The sequence below is a fragment of the Mus caroli genome, unplaced genomic scaffold (assembly GCF_978045245.1).
Source record: "Mus caroli unplaced genomic scaffold, Mus_caroli_1 scaffold_4, whole genome shotgun sequence".
NCBI classification, from domain to species: Eukaryota; Metazoa; Chordata; class Mammalia; order Rodentia; family Muridae; genus Mus; species Mus caroli.
In genome coordinates this window covers 19,179,988-19,197,673 of record NW_028227259.1, presented here as the reverse complement: position 1 = coordinate 19,197,673, position 17,686 = coordinate 19,179,988, and the positions used below count along the sequence as shown (strand labels likewise).

The window sequence follows — 17,686 nt, the reverse complement described above, 5'->3', positions numbered from 1 at the left end:
ACTTCACGGACATTAGACTACATTGATCAGAGTAGCCATGTGGCAGCTTTGTCTCCTCACATGAAATCCACTGTCCCCTTACCAGTCACTCATAGGCTGGACAGGCCTGGAGAAAACCGTGACTCTTTCATGTAACTGGGCTGCTGATCAACACTGAATGGATTATTCTTGATGTCAAGGCTGTTAGTTAACTGACTTGGAGACTGGCTTTGGGGAATCAAAGTCTTAGCTAACTTTTTAGTGTATCATATTTGGAAGGAAATATACTTCTCAGCAGAATAGACATCCCTGTTTGCTGCTATCCTTTTAGTTTTTCTGTTCTTAGTGATGATCTCAAGTAATTTTTTTCTAGGATGTCTGCTAGTTTATATGTTTATTATTTATATTATTATAATATAAATTATTTAATAATATATTATTAAATTAATATAAATTATAATATAATTTATAATTATATAAATTAATAATATGTATTATTTATATGTTTATTATTAAGTAGTTATAGAATTCAGTATCTATTGGCTGTATGCCTCTTTGTCCTCCTTTGTCCTTAAATATGTCTTCTTACTCATCCTTTCAATGTTACCCATCCCCTGTAAGAAGTTCATTTGGTGGTCATGAGGTGCTGCTACACAGAAATGTTGCAGTCTTGCTGTTGTGGATTTTTCAAGGGGAAGGCAGGGTGTTAATTGTTAAGACATTGGGGGTAATTCTGGACAGAATTCTCAAAAAGTATTTACTTTTACTGATTCAAATAGTGATCTAAAACTATTAATATCAAACAAGGTGCAAATTAAAGATGTAGTTTCCAAATGGAATTTTTGGTTCCACAAAAGCTAAGATCTCTTCATTCTGAGAAATGAGTCATGGAGAGAAAAGATAGGCTATGTTCAGTTTTTGTTTCTTGTGATACAGTTTAATTCCATATGAGCTGAGATTTCACTTAAACAACCTACCTCACTCCACTGTTACCTCATGATACAGATTTTTAGTACTATCCTTTCACTGTTTCCCCTCCAGAAGTACAGAAGTGGCTATCTATTCCTATCTACCTTTCAGTTGCCCGACATTCCTCTTTTCTCTTCTCTTCTCTTCTCTTCTCTTCTCTTCTCTTCTCTTCTCTTCTCTTCTCTTCTCTTCTCTTCTCTTCTCTTCTCTTCTCTTCTCTTCTCTTCTCTCTCTCTTTATTTCTCTCTCTCTTTCTTTTCTCTCTCTCTCTCTCTCTCTCTCTCTCTCTCTCTCTCTCTCTCTCTCTCTCTCTCTCTCTCCCTCCCTCCCTCCCTCCCTCCCTCCCTCCCTCCCTCCCTCCCTTTCTTCTTTCTTCCTGTCCTATCTAAGTGTGGATTAAAGCCCATTCAAGTATCAGAAGCTCACTCACTTTGAGAGTCCCCTATTGTAAGGAGGTATACCTAAGGGATCAGAATCTGAAGTGTTAAACTTGAGAAGACTAAGCCAGGCACTTGTGCTATCTAGTGAAGCTAATCTTGTTAACTCCGCATTCAAATGGTATACAGCATCTAAATATTTCATTAGTTTCCATTTCTCTCAGCCAAGTCTGAGCCACCAGCATCTGGACAATGTAGTAGTCTCAGTCTGGCTCTCTGTGTGGCTGTTCCCTCATGTAGACACAGTGGCTTGGAAGGTCAGTTCATGCCACACCTCTGAAAGAGCCTAGAGCAGTTTGGTTTCTTTTGATAGAAAGGCAAAAGTTCCTACAATGTTCTTTATCCATTTTCTTCTAGCCACAGTGGCTTTCTTGGTACACCCTGCCCCCAACTTTGGGCTTGCTGTAACCACACCTTCAGTGTCTTTCTTTCAGATATCAGCATATCCTTATTTCTGTGTTTCCTTCATGTCTTTGTGCAAAAATGTTACCTAGCTAAGAAGCCACCCCAAGCCATGTTATAAACAGTGGTCACTTTTCCACATGACATGCTGGATGGAGTTGGTCAATTCCCCCATGGAAGGCGGTGTTTGTTTGTTTGCTTGTTTGTTTTTACATTTCTCACCAAAACCTGTTTCACGATGTCTTAACAATCTGGTTGTGTTCCTTCTCTGACACATTAGTGTGACAGGACTGTGAGTATAGTTTATGTTTCATCATGACCACAGTTCCCAGTGCCTAGTACATTTCCCTGGTATGAGGATCCTCTCTAAGAGCTTTTGCAGTCATACCAGGTGAGGTAGAAGTTCCACATACACCTCATTGTTTCCCATGTGGAGAAATTTTTCCTGCTCTATGGTCCCACAAATATCCCCATTTAGAGATATTCCAGATAATTTCATTTATTTTTTAAATTATATTTTTATTTTTTTATATTTATTTTTTATTATATATTTTCTTTATATACATTCCAAATGCTATCCTGAAAGTTCCCTACACCCTCCCTCCACCCTGCTCCCCTACCAACCCACTCCCACTTCTTAGCCTTGGCATTCCCCTGTACTGGGGCATGTAAAGTTTGCAGTACCAAGGGGCCTCTCTTCCCTGTGATGGCCGACTAGGCCATCTTCTGATACATATGCAGCTAGAGACATGAGCTCTGGGGGTACTGGTTAGTTCATATTGTTGTTCCACCTAAAGAGTTGCAGACCCCTTCAGCTCCTTGGGTGCTTTCTCTAGATCCTCCATTGGTGGCCCTGTGTTCCATCCAATAGCTGACTGTGAGCATCCACTTCTGTATTTGCCAGGCACTGGCATAGCCTCATATGAGACAGAAATACAGGGTCCTTTCAGTAAAATCTTTCTGGCATATGCAATAGTGTGTGGGTTTGGTGGCTAGATAATTTCATTTACAGTGAAAGAGAAGTAAGGAAGGTAAATTTATAAAGCAAATTGGTCTTTCATTTGCTTTGTTCTAGGGTACTCATCATCTAAAACAAATTATGGACAGTGTTTAACAATAAACACAGTTTCTTTTTAAAGTTAGCATATTCATATAATTCTGAATATGTGCACTATTCCTAAAGACATCTAATAACTCTGGGGCAACATAAACTGTGTTTACTTAGATAATTCTAATATAATTTTTGAACTCTTTGGTTTAGGAACTTGTTCTATGTTGCTTCCTGTTCAAATATACAACACAGGAAGGGGGGGATGTGATGTAATTTAATCCAAAACACTTGCTTTTAAAGGACCACCTGCTGAGTGAAAGCTTACCTTTGACAGAAACATTCAGTTGCCACCAATGATATTCTTTTATTTGTTCCCATCGAGTTATTTTTTCTGGGGACATTTTGGGTCTGCCTTCTGGACTATCTGCTTTGTCCCTGTGTCCTGTGGTGCTGTAGACATCTACAGCATGCAATGGATATGATGATTATGGTGATTATGGTGTTGGGCTTCTGGACATGGGCTGGCTAAGGAAAGAGGATCTGTTTCCAGGACCCTAGAATAAGATGCTGCTGAGTGTGAATCTGAAAGAAAGTTTTAAACCATTCATTTTTCAGATGCTAAGATTTACATGATCAGACTAGCTTTATTTTTTATTTTTTCCCAACTGAGCCAAGGTAGAAAATCCAGAGAAGCCAGGAGAGTCATCAAAGATCTTTTGAGAGTTTTTTGTTTGTTTGTATGTTTTTTGTGGGTTTGTTTTGTTTTGTTTTGTTTTCTGAGACAGGGTTTCTCTGTGTAGCCCTGGCTGTCCTGGAACTCATTCTGTAGACCAGGCTGGCCTAGAACTCAGAGATCTGCCTGCCTCAGCCTCCCAAGTGCTGAGATTAAAGGCGTGTGCCACCACTGCCCGGCCTTTTGAGAGTTTTATGTATGACTTGATTTACCAAATTTCTCAAAGCATCTATGAGATGGGGAAGGCCTTGGCCTACTCATTTGAATTGCAGTTATTGGCTAAGTGATCATTAGTAGCCTTTGCAGCTCCAGTCTCTGTGACCATTTCTCTTATAGAACATTGGCAAGAGACTAAGCGCTGGAAAGAGTAGTTATGTGTTAAATACAATGGCAACATTAAGCCGGAGGAAGAAGGGGCAGAAGCCTCTTGAAGATGCAGAAGAGTTGCCGTGAAATTCTCAGCTGCTGTGGACTTTTCAAAGGGAAGCATAGATTGACATCTATTTGAATTGGATGCACTTTGTTTACTTCGCCTGCAAGGAGATGGCTTAACTTTCTGAGTGCTCTAGGCTCCTCATGCATTCTCCACTGATCCATGTTTATAATATAATTCTGCCTGGGGTGGGGGCGACTGTCAACTCACTGTGTGTTACCAATAACTCCCTGACTTGTCTGGCCAGGCTGTTACACAGTGTCATGAGACTTTTTGAATCTACAGTGTGAGGCATATGACACCATTATTTTTCTGGAGTTTCATTGTAGAGAAGGAATTTGGGCATTACATGGTATATTTAAGCTTATAGTTGCATTTAGATTTCAACAGTGCTTTGTGCTCTGCCCATTAGAATACTGTTAAAGACATAATCATTAGTAAACACAAATGTTTGTTCTCTTATGCTGACTTTCTCTTGCTGCCACTCTAGAAATGTAGGCAATGTCTCTAGGAAACTGTTTTCTTCATCTCTTTATACCGTTTACCTCCCTTTGCAAAGCAGAAATGCTTTGTAATGAAGACTAGTGTCTATTAATGGAGCAACTCACATTACCACAAAGACAGCTGACTTTCTGAGTAAAATTTGGACAGAGAAAATCAGTCTACATCTGGCTAGAGTTCCTCTAAGACCCAGATCTGGGCATCATTATTTACTAGAAGCCTCTTGGCTGATTGTAATGATAATGACATTTCTACATGTACATGATCACTCTGGGAAAGAGAACTATACACCCCCATAGGACCAAGTTTGCATACTGAATAGCTCTGTAAAACCATAGGGCACACTTCATTTCTCACCTCAATGCTGATGTATGCTGATTCTAAACCATTTGAATGCTGTCTGTCTGACCTGTATAGCTCCCAAAGGGTTTTGCACTGTATAAACTCAAATATGTCTACTGTGTCTCCTTCAACATTATGTCCTTCCATTTACACCCCCAGTATGTTGTCTTGCTTTTTTATCTTTGGGAACCAGCTCTAAGAATCTCCTTTACTCCCAAGCAGAACAGAGTAAAGAGTGGCCTCTTTTCTTTGGAATTTCATTATATAAGATGTTTGCTGAAGTGGGTGGGTGTAGGAGCAGCATTGCAAAAATGAGTTTAAGATGTCAAGATCTCTAAGTAACACTTCCCTTGGAAGGAACAGTCCTTGAGTGGCCAGGTGATTCTGTTCTCAAAATGATTTCCATGGAGAGTTCTAGTGGGAGCCTAGGAAACAGCTGTATAAGTATGTGGCCAGTGGTATCCTAGGTAACAACTGCACAGGTATGTGGCCAGTGGTATCATGGAGCAAAGCATGGGGGATTGCTGCTGTCTGAATCCAGGGTCAGCGACACTCTGAAGGTCAGGAATTAAGCTCTCTCTAAGCTGCCTAGTATGAGATGAAGCCAACAAGCGTGCTTGCTGTTACTTTCTCAGAAACTGCCTCCTGGATTACCTCTGTTGAAAAGCTTATGTTTTCTGTTATAAACCAGATTTTGTCTTTGTCCCAGATTACAGGAATCAGCATATCTGAGTGGAGTCAAGAAATCTCTACTTCAAATAGGTTATTTATATACAATCGACTGGGAGTCATTAACCCGTGGGTCTAATTAAAGAAGAGTTGAGTTCTATTTTTATTCTGACCTCCACTGTATATAATAAAATAGACACAAAAAAGAAGGATTTTTAGCCATAACAATATACAGAATATTTCTTGGTGGTGAGTTCCTTCAAATGCCTTTATTCATAGCCCTACTTCCATGCTGACATCTGAGTTTGGTCATACTTTTCTGTGTTTATAGCAACTTTATATAAACAGATACTTTCTTGTTGATAATGACCCTAGCTTCTGAGAAGAGGCTGACCAAAGCTCCAAAGTGATGTGCTGTATCTGCCTTCCACTGCCTCAACAAAGAACAAAGGCTGTTCCTTGAAGCCACTCCAATCCCTGAAAGAGTTCAGCACTGGGGTCACTTATGATCTGGAGAGTGTAGCATAATAAAAAGCATCCACAGATTTCTTGGGTGTTGGTTTAGTCCCTTTTAGTTGCTTTTAAAATATGGGCAGGTCGTGTCCTATCCTTGAATAGACACCGCACAGGACATCATGTGTGGGTTCCCCAGCTGGCAGGTTTGGCCTGGGGCTTTCACAGAGCATGCTCTCTGAAAGCTCATGTGGGGAGTCTTCCCACCAGGGTGCTAAGCATAGGTGTGAGACTAGGATGCTTCCTCCAGATCCACTCAGTCTCAGCAGGAACACCACAGGAGGATGCCAAGAAAGGCATTATGAAGCAGATGAACTGCCCACCCAAGGCCTGGCTGAATTCCCGAATCACAAAGCCAAAGGAGGTGACAAATTGTTGTTTAAAACCCTTTGGGCTATGAAACTTGTGTAGAAATAACTAAACATTGAAGAGAGAGGTAGACAGCTCTGCTTCTTCTCTATTTGCTCTCAGCTATGTGAGGTGTATTTTTTATTAGATATTTTCTTAATTTACATTTCAAATGCTATCCCAAAAGTCCCCTATACTCGCCCCCCCCCCCCCGCCCTGCTCCCCTACCCACTCACTACTACTTCTTGGCCCTGGCTTTCCCCTGTACTGGGGCATATAAAGTTTGCTAGACCAAGGGGCCTCTCTTTCCAGTGATGGCCAATTAGGCCATCTTCTGCTACATATACATATGCAGCTAGAAACACAAGCTCTGGTGGTACTGGTTAGTTCATATTGTTGTTCCACCTATAGGGTTACAGACCCCTTCAGCTCCTTGGGTACTTTCTCTAGCTCCTCCATTGGGGGCCCTGTGATCCATCCAATAGCTGACTGTGAGCATCCACTTCTGTATTTGCCAGGTACTGGCATAGTCTCATATGAGACTATGAGGCAATACAGGGTCCTTTCAGTAAAATCTTTCTGGTGTATGCAATAGTGTCTGCGTTTGGTGGCTGATTATGGGATGGATCCCGGGGTGGGGTATTCTCTGGATGGTCCATCCTTTCATCTTAGCTCTAAACTTTGCAACTCCTTCCATGGATATTTTATTCCCTATTCTAGGGAGGAATGAAGTATCCACAATTGGTCTTCCTTCTTGATTTTGTTGTTTTGGAAGTTGTATTTTGGGTATTCTAGATTTCTGGGCTAATATCCACTTATCAGTGAGTGCGTATCAAGTGACTTCTTTTGTGACTGGGTTAATGAGGTGTATTTCTTTTACTGATGGAGAAAATCCAAAGTCAGCAATAGCATCACTAACACTCACCCAATGGAATAAATCATCAATACAGCACTTATTGGAAAACAAACGTTACATTTGTCTTTGGACGTCTGTAAAATATTGGTTACAGGATCCTCCCTGTGCCCTTCCCTACCACAGACATGAATATATGAGCAGGTCCCTTTTGTAAAATGGTGTTATTCTGTAACTACATCCATCTCCCATACATTTTATATCATCTCTTGATTGCTTCTACTTTGTGTACCACACATAGCTTGTATACTGCATTGTACAGTTGCATGACAACAGCCAGGTAGGCCTGGCCCACTATAAAAGGGGCTGCTTGCCCCCTCCTCTCTCTCTTGCCTCTTGCTCCCCCCTCTCTCCCTATTCCCTTCTCTCTCTCTCCACGAGGTCATGGCTGGCCTCTACTTCTTTCTGCCTTTCTCTGCCTCTACTACCCTCTTAACTCCCCTCCACATGACTGAATAAACTCTATTCATACTGTACCATCGTGTAGCTGGTCCCTCATGGGTCATCTGAGACATCCCCTTCCCCCACACCTCTACACCCCTCCACAAAACACACCTTATATTTCTTTATCTTTTTATAAACACATCATTTGGTGCTGTGACTCAGACCTAGAAACTCTGCATCCCACCTCAGCTACCACAGGAGAGCCACGCTCTCTAGCCCAGAACTGGTAAGCCTTCCATCCCCAACTGGTCAGACTGACCATCTGCATGGTCCAAGGGAAGATTTCTTGAGCTCGGAGCTATTCCCGTGCTATCCTGGCCCTTGTTTTAGGACTCTTTCCTTGGGTGAGATTTCCCTCCCTTTGTGACAGTTTCTTTCTCACGGCTGAGAATTCCAGGCTAGGCCTGGACAACTGCTCTCTGGCTCAGCAGCACCGGCTCTGAGCGCTAGTCCCCAGTCCCCATGTGCCTCAACTGTAGTCCAGTGTTCACCTCCTTTGTCCCTATTGAATGGGATGTCTTGGTCTAAACCAATATCTCTACATTGCCGCTAAACTGGCACTTTCGCACTAATGAACTGTAGACTTTCCCCTCTCCCTCCCTCAATTGCGACCTGCTGCAGCTACTGCTTCAGCTGGTTTGCCTGAGAAGCAGGTCTGGCTCTGCCCCCTGCCAGGGACCCTACTTGCTGCCTTCCTCCTTTTACTCTCAGCTCTGCATCCCTCTTGCACAGCCTGGCAGTTGCACGTGGCTCCCTCAGCCCGCTAATGTTTCCACCTCCTCACCTTCTTGCACACCCGAGGGACCCCCTCCCTTTCTCCCTTTCTCCCTTTCTCCCTCTCTCCCTCTCTCCCTCTCTTTCTTGGTCCCTCTCTGTTGGGGACTTACAAAGTAAAGGCTAGCAGTGCTGTGTGCTGCAAACATATTCCTAGGATATGGGACATTCTACTTCCAGCGCTTCCTTCTCCTCTCTTCTGTCCTCCACCACTCCAACAGCTGGAAACATTGGGCAGAGACTTCTGGCTGCTAGTAGAAAGTCCTGCCCTACAGAGGCATAGACCCAACCTGTGATGCCTCTGCCTCAGCTGTCACTGGACCATAACATGGTTCTGCCTTGACCCACTGGCCCGGAGGCTGCTACCTGTGGGCCAGCGACTGCGGCTCACAGCTACAGCCACCAAGCCCCACAATGCTGTACCACCACCTCAGGTGCTGCAGGGCCTACATGGCGTTGCCCAGAACCATGCCAAGGCCCTGCCAAGTAGAACCATTGCCACCTACTGGCTGCTGTGAGATTCATAGACCTCTTCAACAGGAACTGCTGCCACCCAGCCTTTGCCATGTGGATTACACAGTCGGACAGGCCCAAACAAACACATTTCCTGATACCAGACCTACCCCACCCCCCCACCCCACCCCCCCGCCCCCCGAAACAAGCCCCCGTACACACGCATTTCAATGACCTGTTCCTTATGACTGGCCTTCTGGCTGACCTACAAGTTAGGACATCCACCCTTGGGTGACCATACCCCTCAAAAGTGGCTCTCGTACCCCTCTCCCTCCAGGTTCTTGCAGCTGTTTAAGAAATCTCTAGGCCTAGGGTAGAAATGCTTTCTAGTAAGCCAGGAGCTTACTGCATATAGCCTCTAGGGGGCCTTAGTGAAGACTTAGCGCCTCTAGCCTGGCTGGAATTTTTGGTTATTGAATTATTCTTGGGATATTGATACAAATAATCCAATAACTCCCCAATGGGTGCTACAGTGTCTTTGAACGTATATTATAAGGGATCTTCATACATACTGCGAGCAGTCTGGTAAATGGAAAAAGGCCCAAGCACTTATCTAACCATGCTCCCATACTCCTAGCCTGTTCTCACAGCCTGTATGCTCAGTTTGTGACATAGGCCTGAAGCTGCCTGGACAAACTCATTTTCTGTCACCATGATCTCATGCCACTGCTGCCATCTTTCATATTCTGGTCCTAGCCATATGTCTCTCTGCTAATACAACAATGTACTTTTCTCTACCTACACAATCTGTCAAAGTTATTTACAGATGCTGTTTCCATTAAGTTCTATTCAGTTATAACCATAGCCCTCAATCCTATTAGAAGTTTGCTAATTATCAAGTTTATGACAGACAGAATTCCTAAAGCCTTTAACAGTTTAAAACCCCATGAGGTCTCAGAAGATCTGGACACAGCTACAGGATACTGCCTGGATTGTGATATAATAGTCACTGAAAAACTCAGTGGACAAAACCAGATACCCTGAGTCAAATGACTTGGCTAAATAAAGGTAAGTCATTTCTCATGTCATGTATATCCATTCCACAGAGAGAAACCCTGTGTCTTCTGCACTTGAAAGCCAGACTGACTGCCCAAGTTGCCATAGAGACCACGGAGACCACAGGGAACTGTTGGCTAGAGGACTCTGTCAGTTTTTAAATAACTACTAGAGTTTTGTTTATTTCTCAGACTTCTGACTACATTGACAGGTAAGGCAACAGCTAGAAAAACTTTCACAGATATAATCTGTTACTTCCTTACCTTCCTCTCCTTGCTATGCCACTGTCCTAATATTATTTAAGTTCCTATGAATTTGTCTAACCCTAATAAAGCATTCCACTATACGATCCAACTTTTTAATTAGAAATTCTTCTTCCTTCTGCTCACAAAAGGCTCATCTTTTTTTTATTAGATATTTTCTTCATTTACATTTCAAATGTTATCCCAACAGTCCCCTATACCCTCCCCCAGCCTTGCTCCCCTACCCACTCACTCCCACTTCTTGGCTTTGGTGTTCCCCTGTACTGGGGTATATAAAGTTTGCAAGACTAAGGGGCCTCTCTTTCCAGTGATGGCTGAGTAGGCCATCTTCTGATACATATGCAGCTAGAGACACGAGCTCCGGCGGGTACTGGTTAGTTCATATTGTTGTTCCACCTATAGGGTTGCAGACCCCTTCAGCTCCTTGGGTAATGGAGAAATCTAGTTCCTCCATTGGGGGCCCCATGTTCCATTCTATAGTTGACTGTGAACATCCACTTCTGTATTTGCCAGGCACTGGCAAAGCCTCACAGGAGACAGTTATATGAGGGTCCTTTCAGCAAAATCTTGCTGGCGTATGCAATAGTGTCTGCGTTTGGTGGCTGATTATGGGATGGACCCCAGGGTGGGGCAGTCTCCGGATGGTCCATCCTTTCGTCTTAGCTCAAAACTTTGTCTCTGCAACTCCTTCCATGGATATTTTATTCCTATTCTAGGGAGGAATGAAGTATCCATGCGTTGGTCTTCCTTTTTGATTTTCTTGTGTTTTGGAAATTGTATCTTGGGTATTCTAGGTTTCTGGGCCAATATCCACTTATCAGAGAGTGCATATCAAGTGACTTCTTTTGTGATTGGGTTACCTCACTCAGGATGATATTCTCCAGACACATCCATTTGCCCAAGAATTTCATAAATTCATTGTTTTTAATAGCTGAGTAGTACTCCATTGTGTAAATGTACCACATTTTCTGTATCCATTCCTCTGTTGAGGGTCAACAAATGCTCATCTTAAAGACCGTTTATGTGGTTAAATCATGTTGTTATCTCTTTTATAAACTTATAAGCTTCAGAAAATCCACTCAGACCTACCTCTCATGGACCCAATAGTCTCCATCCAGAGAAGTACATCTGCCAAAAGCTCCCACTTACTACCTATTCCAGAGGGTGGGATTCCTCTGGGTTTCAAATGTACATCTTAAGAAAAATTTTCTTTTTCCCAAACATACTTGATCTTATTCTCTACCTATAATAATGTGTCTCTACCTATAACAATCCTGTCAAGTCCAGGCACTTAATACATTCAGGACAGCTCCAGAGAAGAAACCTTCAGATGCTCCAATCTCCTCTCAGACACTGATGCTTCTACTGGACCTGTTCCTTCTGACCTATTTTCAGATGGCTCCACAGGCCCTACACAGCAAGGAAACAGCCAACTCTCCTAAGACTGCATGAACGTCCCCCATAGCCATTCTTCTAGGTTCCCTGGAGACACATCACCCCCAATGCCAGCATGAAGCAGCCAGATATAATGATGACCTTCCTCTTGCTCCCCCTGAATAAACTCTACTCTATATCCCCTTCCCCCACACCCCCATAGATCATATCTTATACCTCTTTATCTTTTTATAAACACGTCATCCTTGCCAGCTTCAGGCCACTCTAGCCAACCCATGCTAGCACCTACTTTCAGCCCTCCAACTACTCCTTCCTGGTCCCTGCTCCTGCCGCTCTAAAAACACATTCCAGATTTTACTTCGGACTTAGCTCACTCTGCCTACACTTAAACTTCTACTTCCTAAATTTTATTTATCTCTGCTTTCTTTCCATTCTGGTCTGCACCAGCTCTAAGCCAGATGTGGCAGGAGAAATGTTGGGCAGTGACTGGATTGTACACTCAGACCTGAGCAGGGGAGCTATGGCAGAGGTTGCTGTGGTGTTGGGAGTTGGAGTGAGGAGATCTCCTCACATTCACATCTAACTATTTATCTCTTTGCTAATACATAGCTACTACATGCTTCTCTAAATAAATGTTGTTCCATTCTTGGTTTTAAGAAACATGTGCCTTGCTGGGCGGTGGTGGTGGTACATGCCTTTAATCCCAGCACTTGGAAGGCAGAGACAGGTGGATTTCTGAGTTTGAGGACAGCCTGGTCTATAAAGTGAGTTCCAGGACAGCCAGGGCTAGACAGAGAAACCTTGTCTCAAAAAACCAAAAAAAAAAAAAAAAGAAAGAAAGAAAGAAAGAAAGAAAGAAAGAAAGAAAGAAAGAAAGAAAGAAAGAAACATGTGCCTTGCCATCATCTTTGATAAGGGGTGGGGGCTGAGCTATAATTTCAGTGCCATCTTGCTCAAGGGCAGCCACATGACTGGTTACAGTGTCAGTGCAATCTAGGTTGAGAGCAGTCATGTGACTGCCAGCTCTCTTTGCTGTGGGAAGTCCCAGCTTCACTGCCTTCTTGATTGAGGGCAGCAACCCAGCCTGAGGAAAAAGGTCTTCAAAGACACTTTTCAGTTGAGGTAAGGTTTTCATATGGTTTCTGTCCTGCCTTGGTAAATAGTAATTTTATTATTACTTTAAAAGTTTACAGCACTAAAAAGTTGAAGATTACTGCCTTAAAGAAATGTTTTTGCTACTGTCATTAAGTTACGATGTAATCTTGTATTTTTTTTATAAACTATAGATTTCTATAATGATACACAGAGAAACCCTGTCTTGATAATAATAAAAAAAGACTTAAAAACTATGTTGTTCCAATAATAAACAAGAGCTTTGAGCTATCTACACACCCAAGCAATTCTCAATTTTCTTAGCTACAAACTAGAACTTGTAATATCTGATATCATAAGGATAAAATAAAGTTGCAAAAATTAAGCTACATTAAACACAGAATTACAGATGAATGTATTTGTTATTTCTGCAATTTGAGATGAATATTGTATAAATTCTTCATTTTGCTAGGAAGTACTGCTTCCTTGGTTGGGATAAATGAATTATGGCAATACTATTGAAACAATGGGCTCTGGAAATACTCTGTAGATAACTGTGATAAACACTACATTAGGTAGACACCTACCTTAAAGTACTAATTTGACCATTACTCAATAAGCTTACAGAGCAACAGTGGGTCTGGTATAGCTATAGTTTTCACTATTTTTGTGTAAGTGTATATTTTACAATTTCTAAGGTGATATTTGATTGGGTAAAGAGTGCAGTATTTTTTCAGGAATTTAATAATTTCTATCATGGGTATTAGAACATGCTACTAGGTCTGGGTTATTGTGTTCTGGTTTACATGTGTCCCTTATGACTTAAAGACTATGTTAAGTTGTTCTGATCAATCTCTAAGAGCCAATAGAACTTTGAGCTATCCACAGACCCAAGGGAAACTTCTATTCAGACTAGTGTGGGTGTCATTGTTTCTTCTTGGTGAGAGCCATTAAGGACCTAGCATCAGGAGTAATCCTGCATGCTTTCTGGGAGAGGTAGCATAATACTGCAGCTAGGTATACTGGGTGGACATCAGAAGTACTGTTGTTTAGTTCTGATTCAGGTATTTTAAAAACACATGACCCTGTTCATAGTTCTTTATCTCAAAAGTTGTGAACATTAAATAAAATGTCTCTCTCTCTCTCTCTCTCTCTCTCTCTCTCTCTCTCTCTCTCTCTCATACACACACACACACACACACACACACACACACACACACACACACACACACAGTATTTAGCATAATGCCCATCACAAAAAAAAATACTGGGTAAGTGATAGTGTGTGTCTGTGAATAACATTATCTTTATTGCTAGGCTTTTGTTTTTTTATTGTCTGAACTGGCTAGCTACAGAAATTTTGTTTAGTTGTTAGTTGTTGAGAAATAAGTATGTTCCTCCATTTTACAGGTTTTACCTCCTTGCTGGGAAACCAGAGGATTTAGTAGAAAGTATGTGGATTCCTGAGTCACAGTGGCCTGGGGTGTTGGAGCTAAGGGTAAATCCTGCATCTTAGAACACCCATGGGCTCCCACCCTGTCAGTCTTCTGTATACTGGGGAAAGGTTGCCCATTACATTGTTATATTCAATACTTTGTTGGAGAAACTGGGGGGCCATTAATGCCCTTGTTGCCCCATGATGCTGAGCTATTTTCAAGTTCTCTCTGTGATTGGAGGCAAAAGTTTGAAGCAGTCATTTGTCTCTGGAATTCCAAGGTCTCCCTCCTCTATGGCTCCATCCCTTTCTCTCTCACCCTCTGTAAGTGAATTTCTACTACTTTGTACCACAAATTAAGTGAAAACAGTTTAAAAAGCTGTCTGCTTCAGATACCGTTGTGTTTTAGAAAACTCAAAACATGGAATCATGTGTTTTGGAACAACAGTGTTTCAGTTACTGGTCAGTAGGGGAGAGAATGGAGGTCAGAGGAGAGATCCTGGAATCCTGTTCATGTAGGTCTCTCAGCTGCTTTCAGCTAGGTATTACTTGTGTCAGTGAATCAGGAAGATCTATGCTAGGTTCCTCTAATATCTCCTTGCTTGCACTTTTCATGAACACATGCTTGACACTGAGGATTCTTTAGAGAATACCTCCCTCTAGTTATTGAGTCAAGTGACACTCTTAAGGAATCTCAGGGGACTATTGCAAAAAGTTAGAAGGCTGGTCGTATGGCTACACTATTTGGTCAAAAAGCTTAACTGAATTAATGGGCTGAATGTCTTTCTTCCTTTATAGACTCTACCCAGAACCAAAAGAAATGGTGAATCTTCTGCTCTGTAGCTCAGTCTGATATATATTCTAATTTAATATGCAAAATAGAACTTATCAATGCTGATCTAGGATACTTTTGGGGATAGGCAAGCTTTGTTAGGCCTTGATGTCCTGGCTACCCTAGTGGTGCTATTTATGAATGAATCTTCATAGTTCCATACTTACACTGAGAATATGTGGTCGCAGTTCCACTGACGCTGAACCTGTTGAGGTGAAGTCTGTGTGTGACCACATTCTTCTGGGGTTGGAACAGGACAATGTGCACCTTGGGGGCAAACAAACAGCCCAAGACCACGAAACCACTCAAGCTAACGGAGATGCACATTGTTGTCGTCTGCACCTACAAGAGAGGTTGGCTAATGAGTGTCCAGTTATAAATTCCATCATAGAGTCAACTAAAGAGAACACTGAGACAAGCCCAAGTTAGACAATCAGAATCATTCATTACTCAGTTTCTATCATAGCTAAGTTTGTGTTCTAATTATGTTGGATCATCTGTGTTTGGGATATTCATGAAAACATTGTTTAGGATTTCAAAGCAAGCATCATTTGTGTGGGATGTTCCTGACTGCTTGCCAAGACTTTTCATAGCCTTTCTTGTTTTCTTTACATTTGTATAATGATATTTATGCAGTATCTGAAATAGTAAAACATAAATATTCAGTGATGAGAGGACTAGATTTTGGGTGGTTGTTGTCAATGAACTTGGCTTCTTCAGAGGTCACCTGTCCAGTTCCTTAAGTCACATGATTAAAAAGTCTGTGTTTACCTACAGCTCTCTGTTCTGTTTTGTATCAGTAGTTCCTATGGTTCTGACTTCATCTTTAAACTCATAGCAACATTTGACATCAGCAAACATTTTCTTATTTTGGCTTTCTAGACATATCCTTTGCTAGACTGGGTGATTGTTCCTGATCCCTTCTACCTGAGCTTCAAGTTCTGGAGTGTCTTAGACCTCGGGTTTAATATCTTACCTTTGTCATTAAGTTCTCATGACTTAGATAATCTGTATGCTTCCAAATTTACATATTCAACTGTCACTATCACACATTATGTTTAGTATTTAATAAGAATAAGGGAAGTATATATAACCCAGGCTTGATCTTCTTTCCTAATTGTCCCTGTCTGAGCAATACCAGATGTTTAAAAATCTTTGGAGTCATCTTTGATTTTTGTACCTTGAACTCACTCATCCAATCCAACAAATTCTGTTGGGATAATTCTGTGTGGGGCTCATGTTTCTACATATCTCCTAAGCAAACGCTTTACCTTTGTTCTGAATGTGCTCTTCATGGATATTCATATAAAGAGTTTAGAAGATAGAGATAGAGTCTACTCCCAGTGGGAGAGGCCAACATTCCTTTGTGTGAGAGGTGAGGCTCAGAGTCAGCTGTGAATGCTCACAGTCTGGCTATTGCTATTGATGTCACTCACAAAGTCTTTTTTAGTTTTTTTTTTCTTTGTCAGCATCAATGAAACTGGTAGGATAACTTGTTATCTAATAAGTACAATAAAATCTCATAAACTGCAGTCTTTGGCAGTTTTGGCAGTAGGATGGAGTTCTAACTGAGATATGGCTTCTTACAAAAGAAAGTATAAGGGTCTCAAGGGCCAAATAAACTCCATAAAAATCAATAGCAAACATGTGTGAAAAACTACATGGCCAACCTGGTGTCCTCAAACAGTGCTCTACTTTTTGCCTATTAAATGGGTGTGTGTGTGGGGGGGGGTCTGGAGAGGGAACTGAATGCTGGATTATAGCAAAACAGTTGAAAGAGCAGCTATTCTAGTGCACTGATTATTTCTGAAACTTTTTCTGGAATGGGGTAGGGTGGTTTTCTCCACAGTAGTATTCAAATCCATTTGATCCTAACAACTTCATATTAAATTTGTTCTGATCGGGTAGAAAGGTTTGCTTCCTTTTGCATAGAGTCATGATATTTGAGCCTCAATTTTCATAAGAGGGACTTTCAGAAACCTCAAAAAGCAGATAAGTCACCTAAACTTTGGCTGATTTCCTTGAGAAGCAAAGGGAACAGAGCCCTTGGTACTTGTGGCATTTGTGGGTTCAGGGCACTTGGTGCTATGGGCATAGAACACTTGGTACTTGTGGGTACTGTACTTGGTACTTGTGGGTGCAGCATATGCAGGATACTTGACAGTTGTAGGTACAGGGTACTTGGTGGTTGTAGGTGCAGAGTACTTGGTAGTTGTGGGTATAGGGCATTTGGTAGTTATGGGTACAGGGCAGTTGGTAGTTGTGAGGGCAGTGCACTTGGCAGTTTGTAGGTACAGGGCACTTGGTAGTTGTGGGTGAAGGACACTTCGTAATTGTAAGTGCACGGCACTTGGTACTTGTAACAGAAAGAAGGCTACAGTGTGCTCTTGCAAGGTTCATCCCTTAAAGGTGACTTTAAAGATGAAAAGATTTTAGTTTTTTCAGTGGAATCTGGGTACAAATAGGAGCTTTTGTCTACTTGAGTACATTCCCCAGACAGAAAAGCCCTCAGCTATGCACAGGTGGGTGAGACACCCGTTAACATTTGTGCTCACACCTGACTTGCCTTACTCTTTTTCTCTCCTTTATTTATTATGTTTTATTTTTTGTCCATTTAATACATGTAGAGAATGAGTGTTTGTTCTTCGAATC

The 17,686-nt window shown here is 41.8% G+C and overlaps 1 protein-coding gene across 2 annotated transcripts in view; it reads right to left on the bottom strand.

Moving 5' to 3' along the window:
• The window catches only part of Grm3 (glutamate metabotropic receptor 3), a 235,101-nt gene that overhangs the window by 9,266 nt on the left and 208,149 nt on the right, over nt 1-17,686 (bottom strand). For both annotated transcript variants that reach the window (XM_021162993.3, XM_029477445.2), the window contains exon 5: nt 15,202-15,376. In XM_021162993.3, coding sequence (XP_021018652.1) covers nt 15,202-15,376 — 175 coding nt within the window. The remainder of the gene's footprint in view (nt 1-15,201; nt 15,377-17,686) is intronic.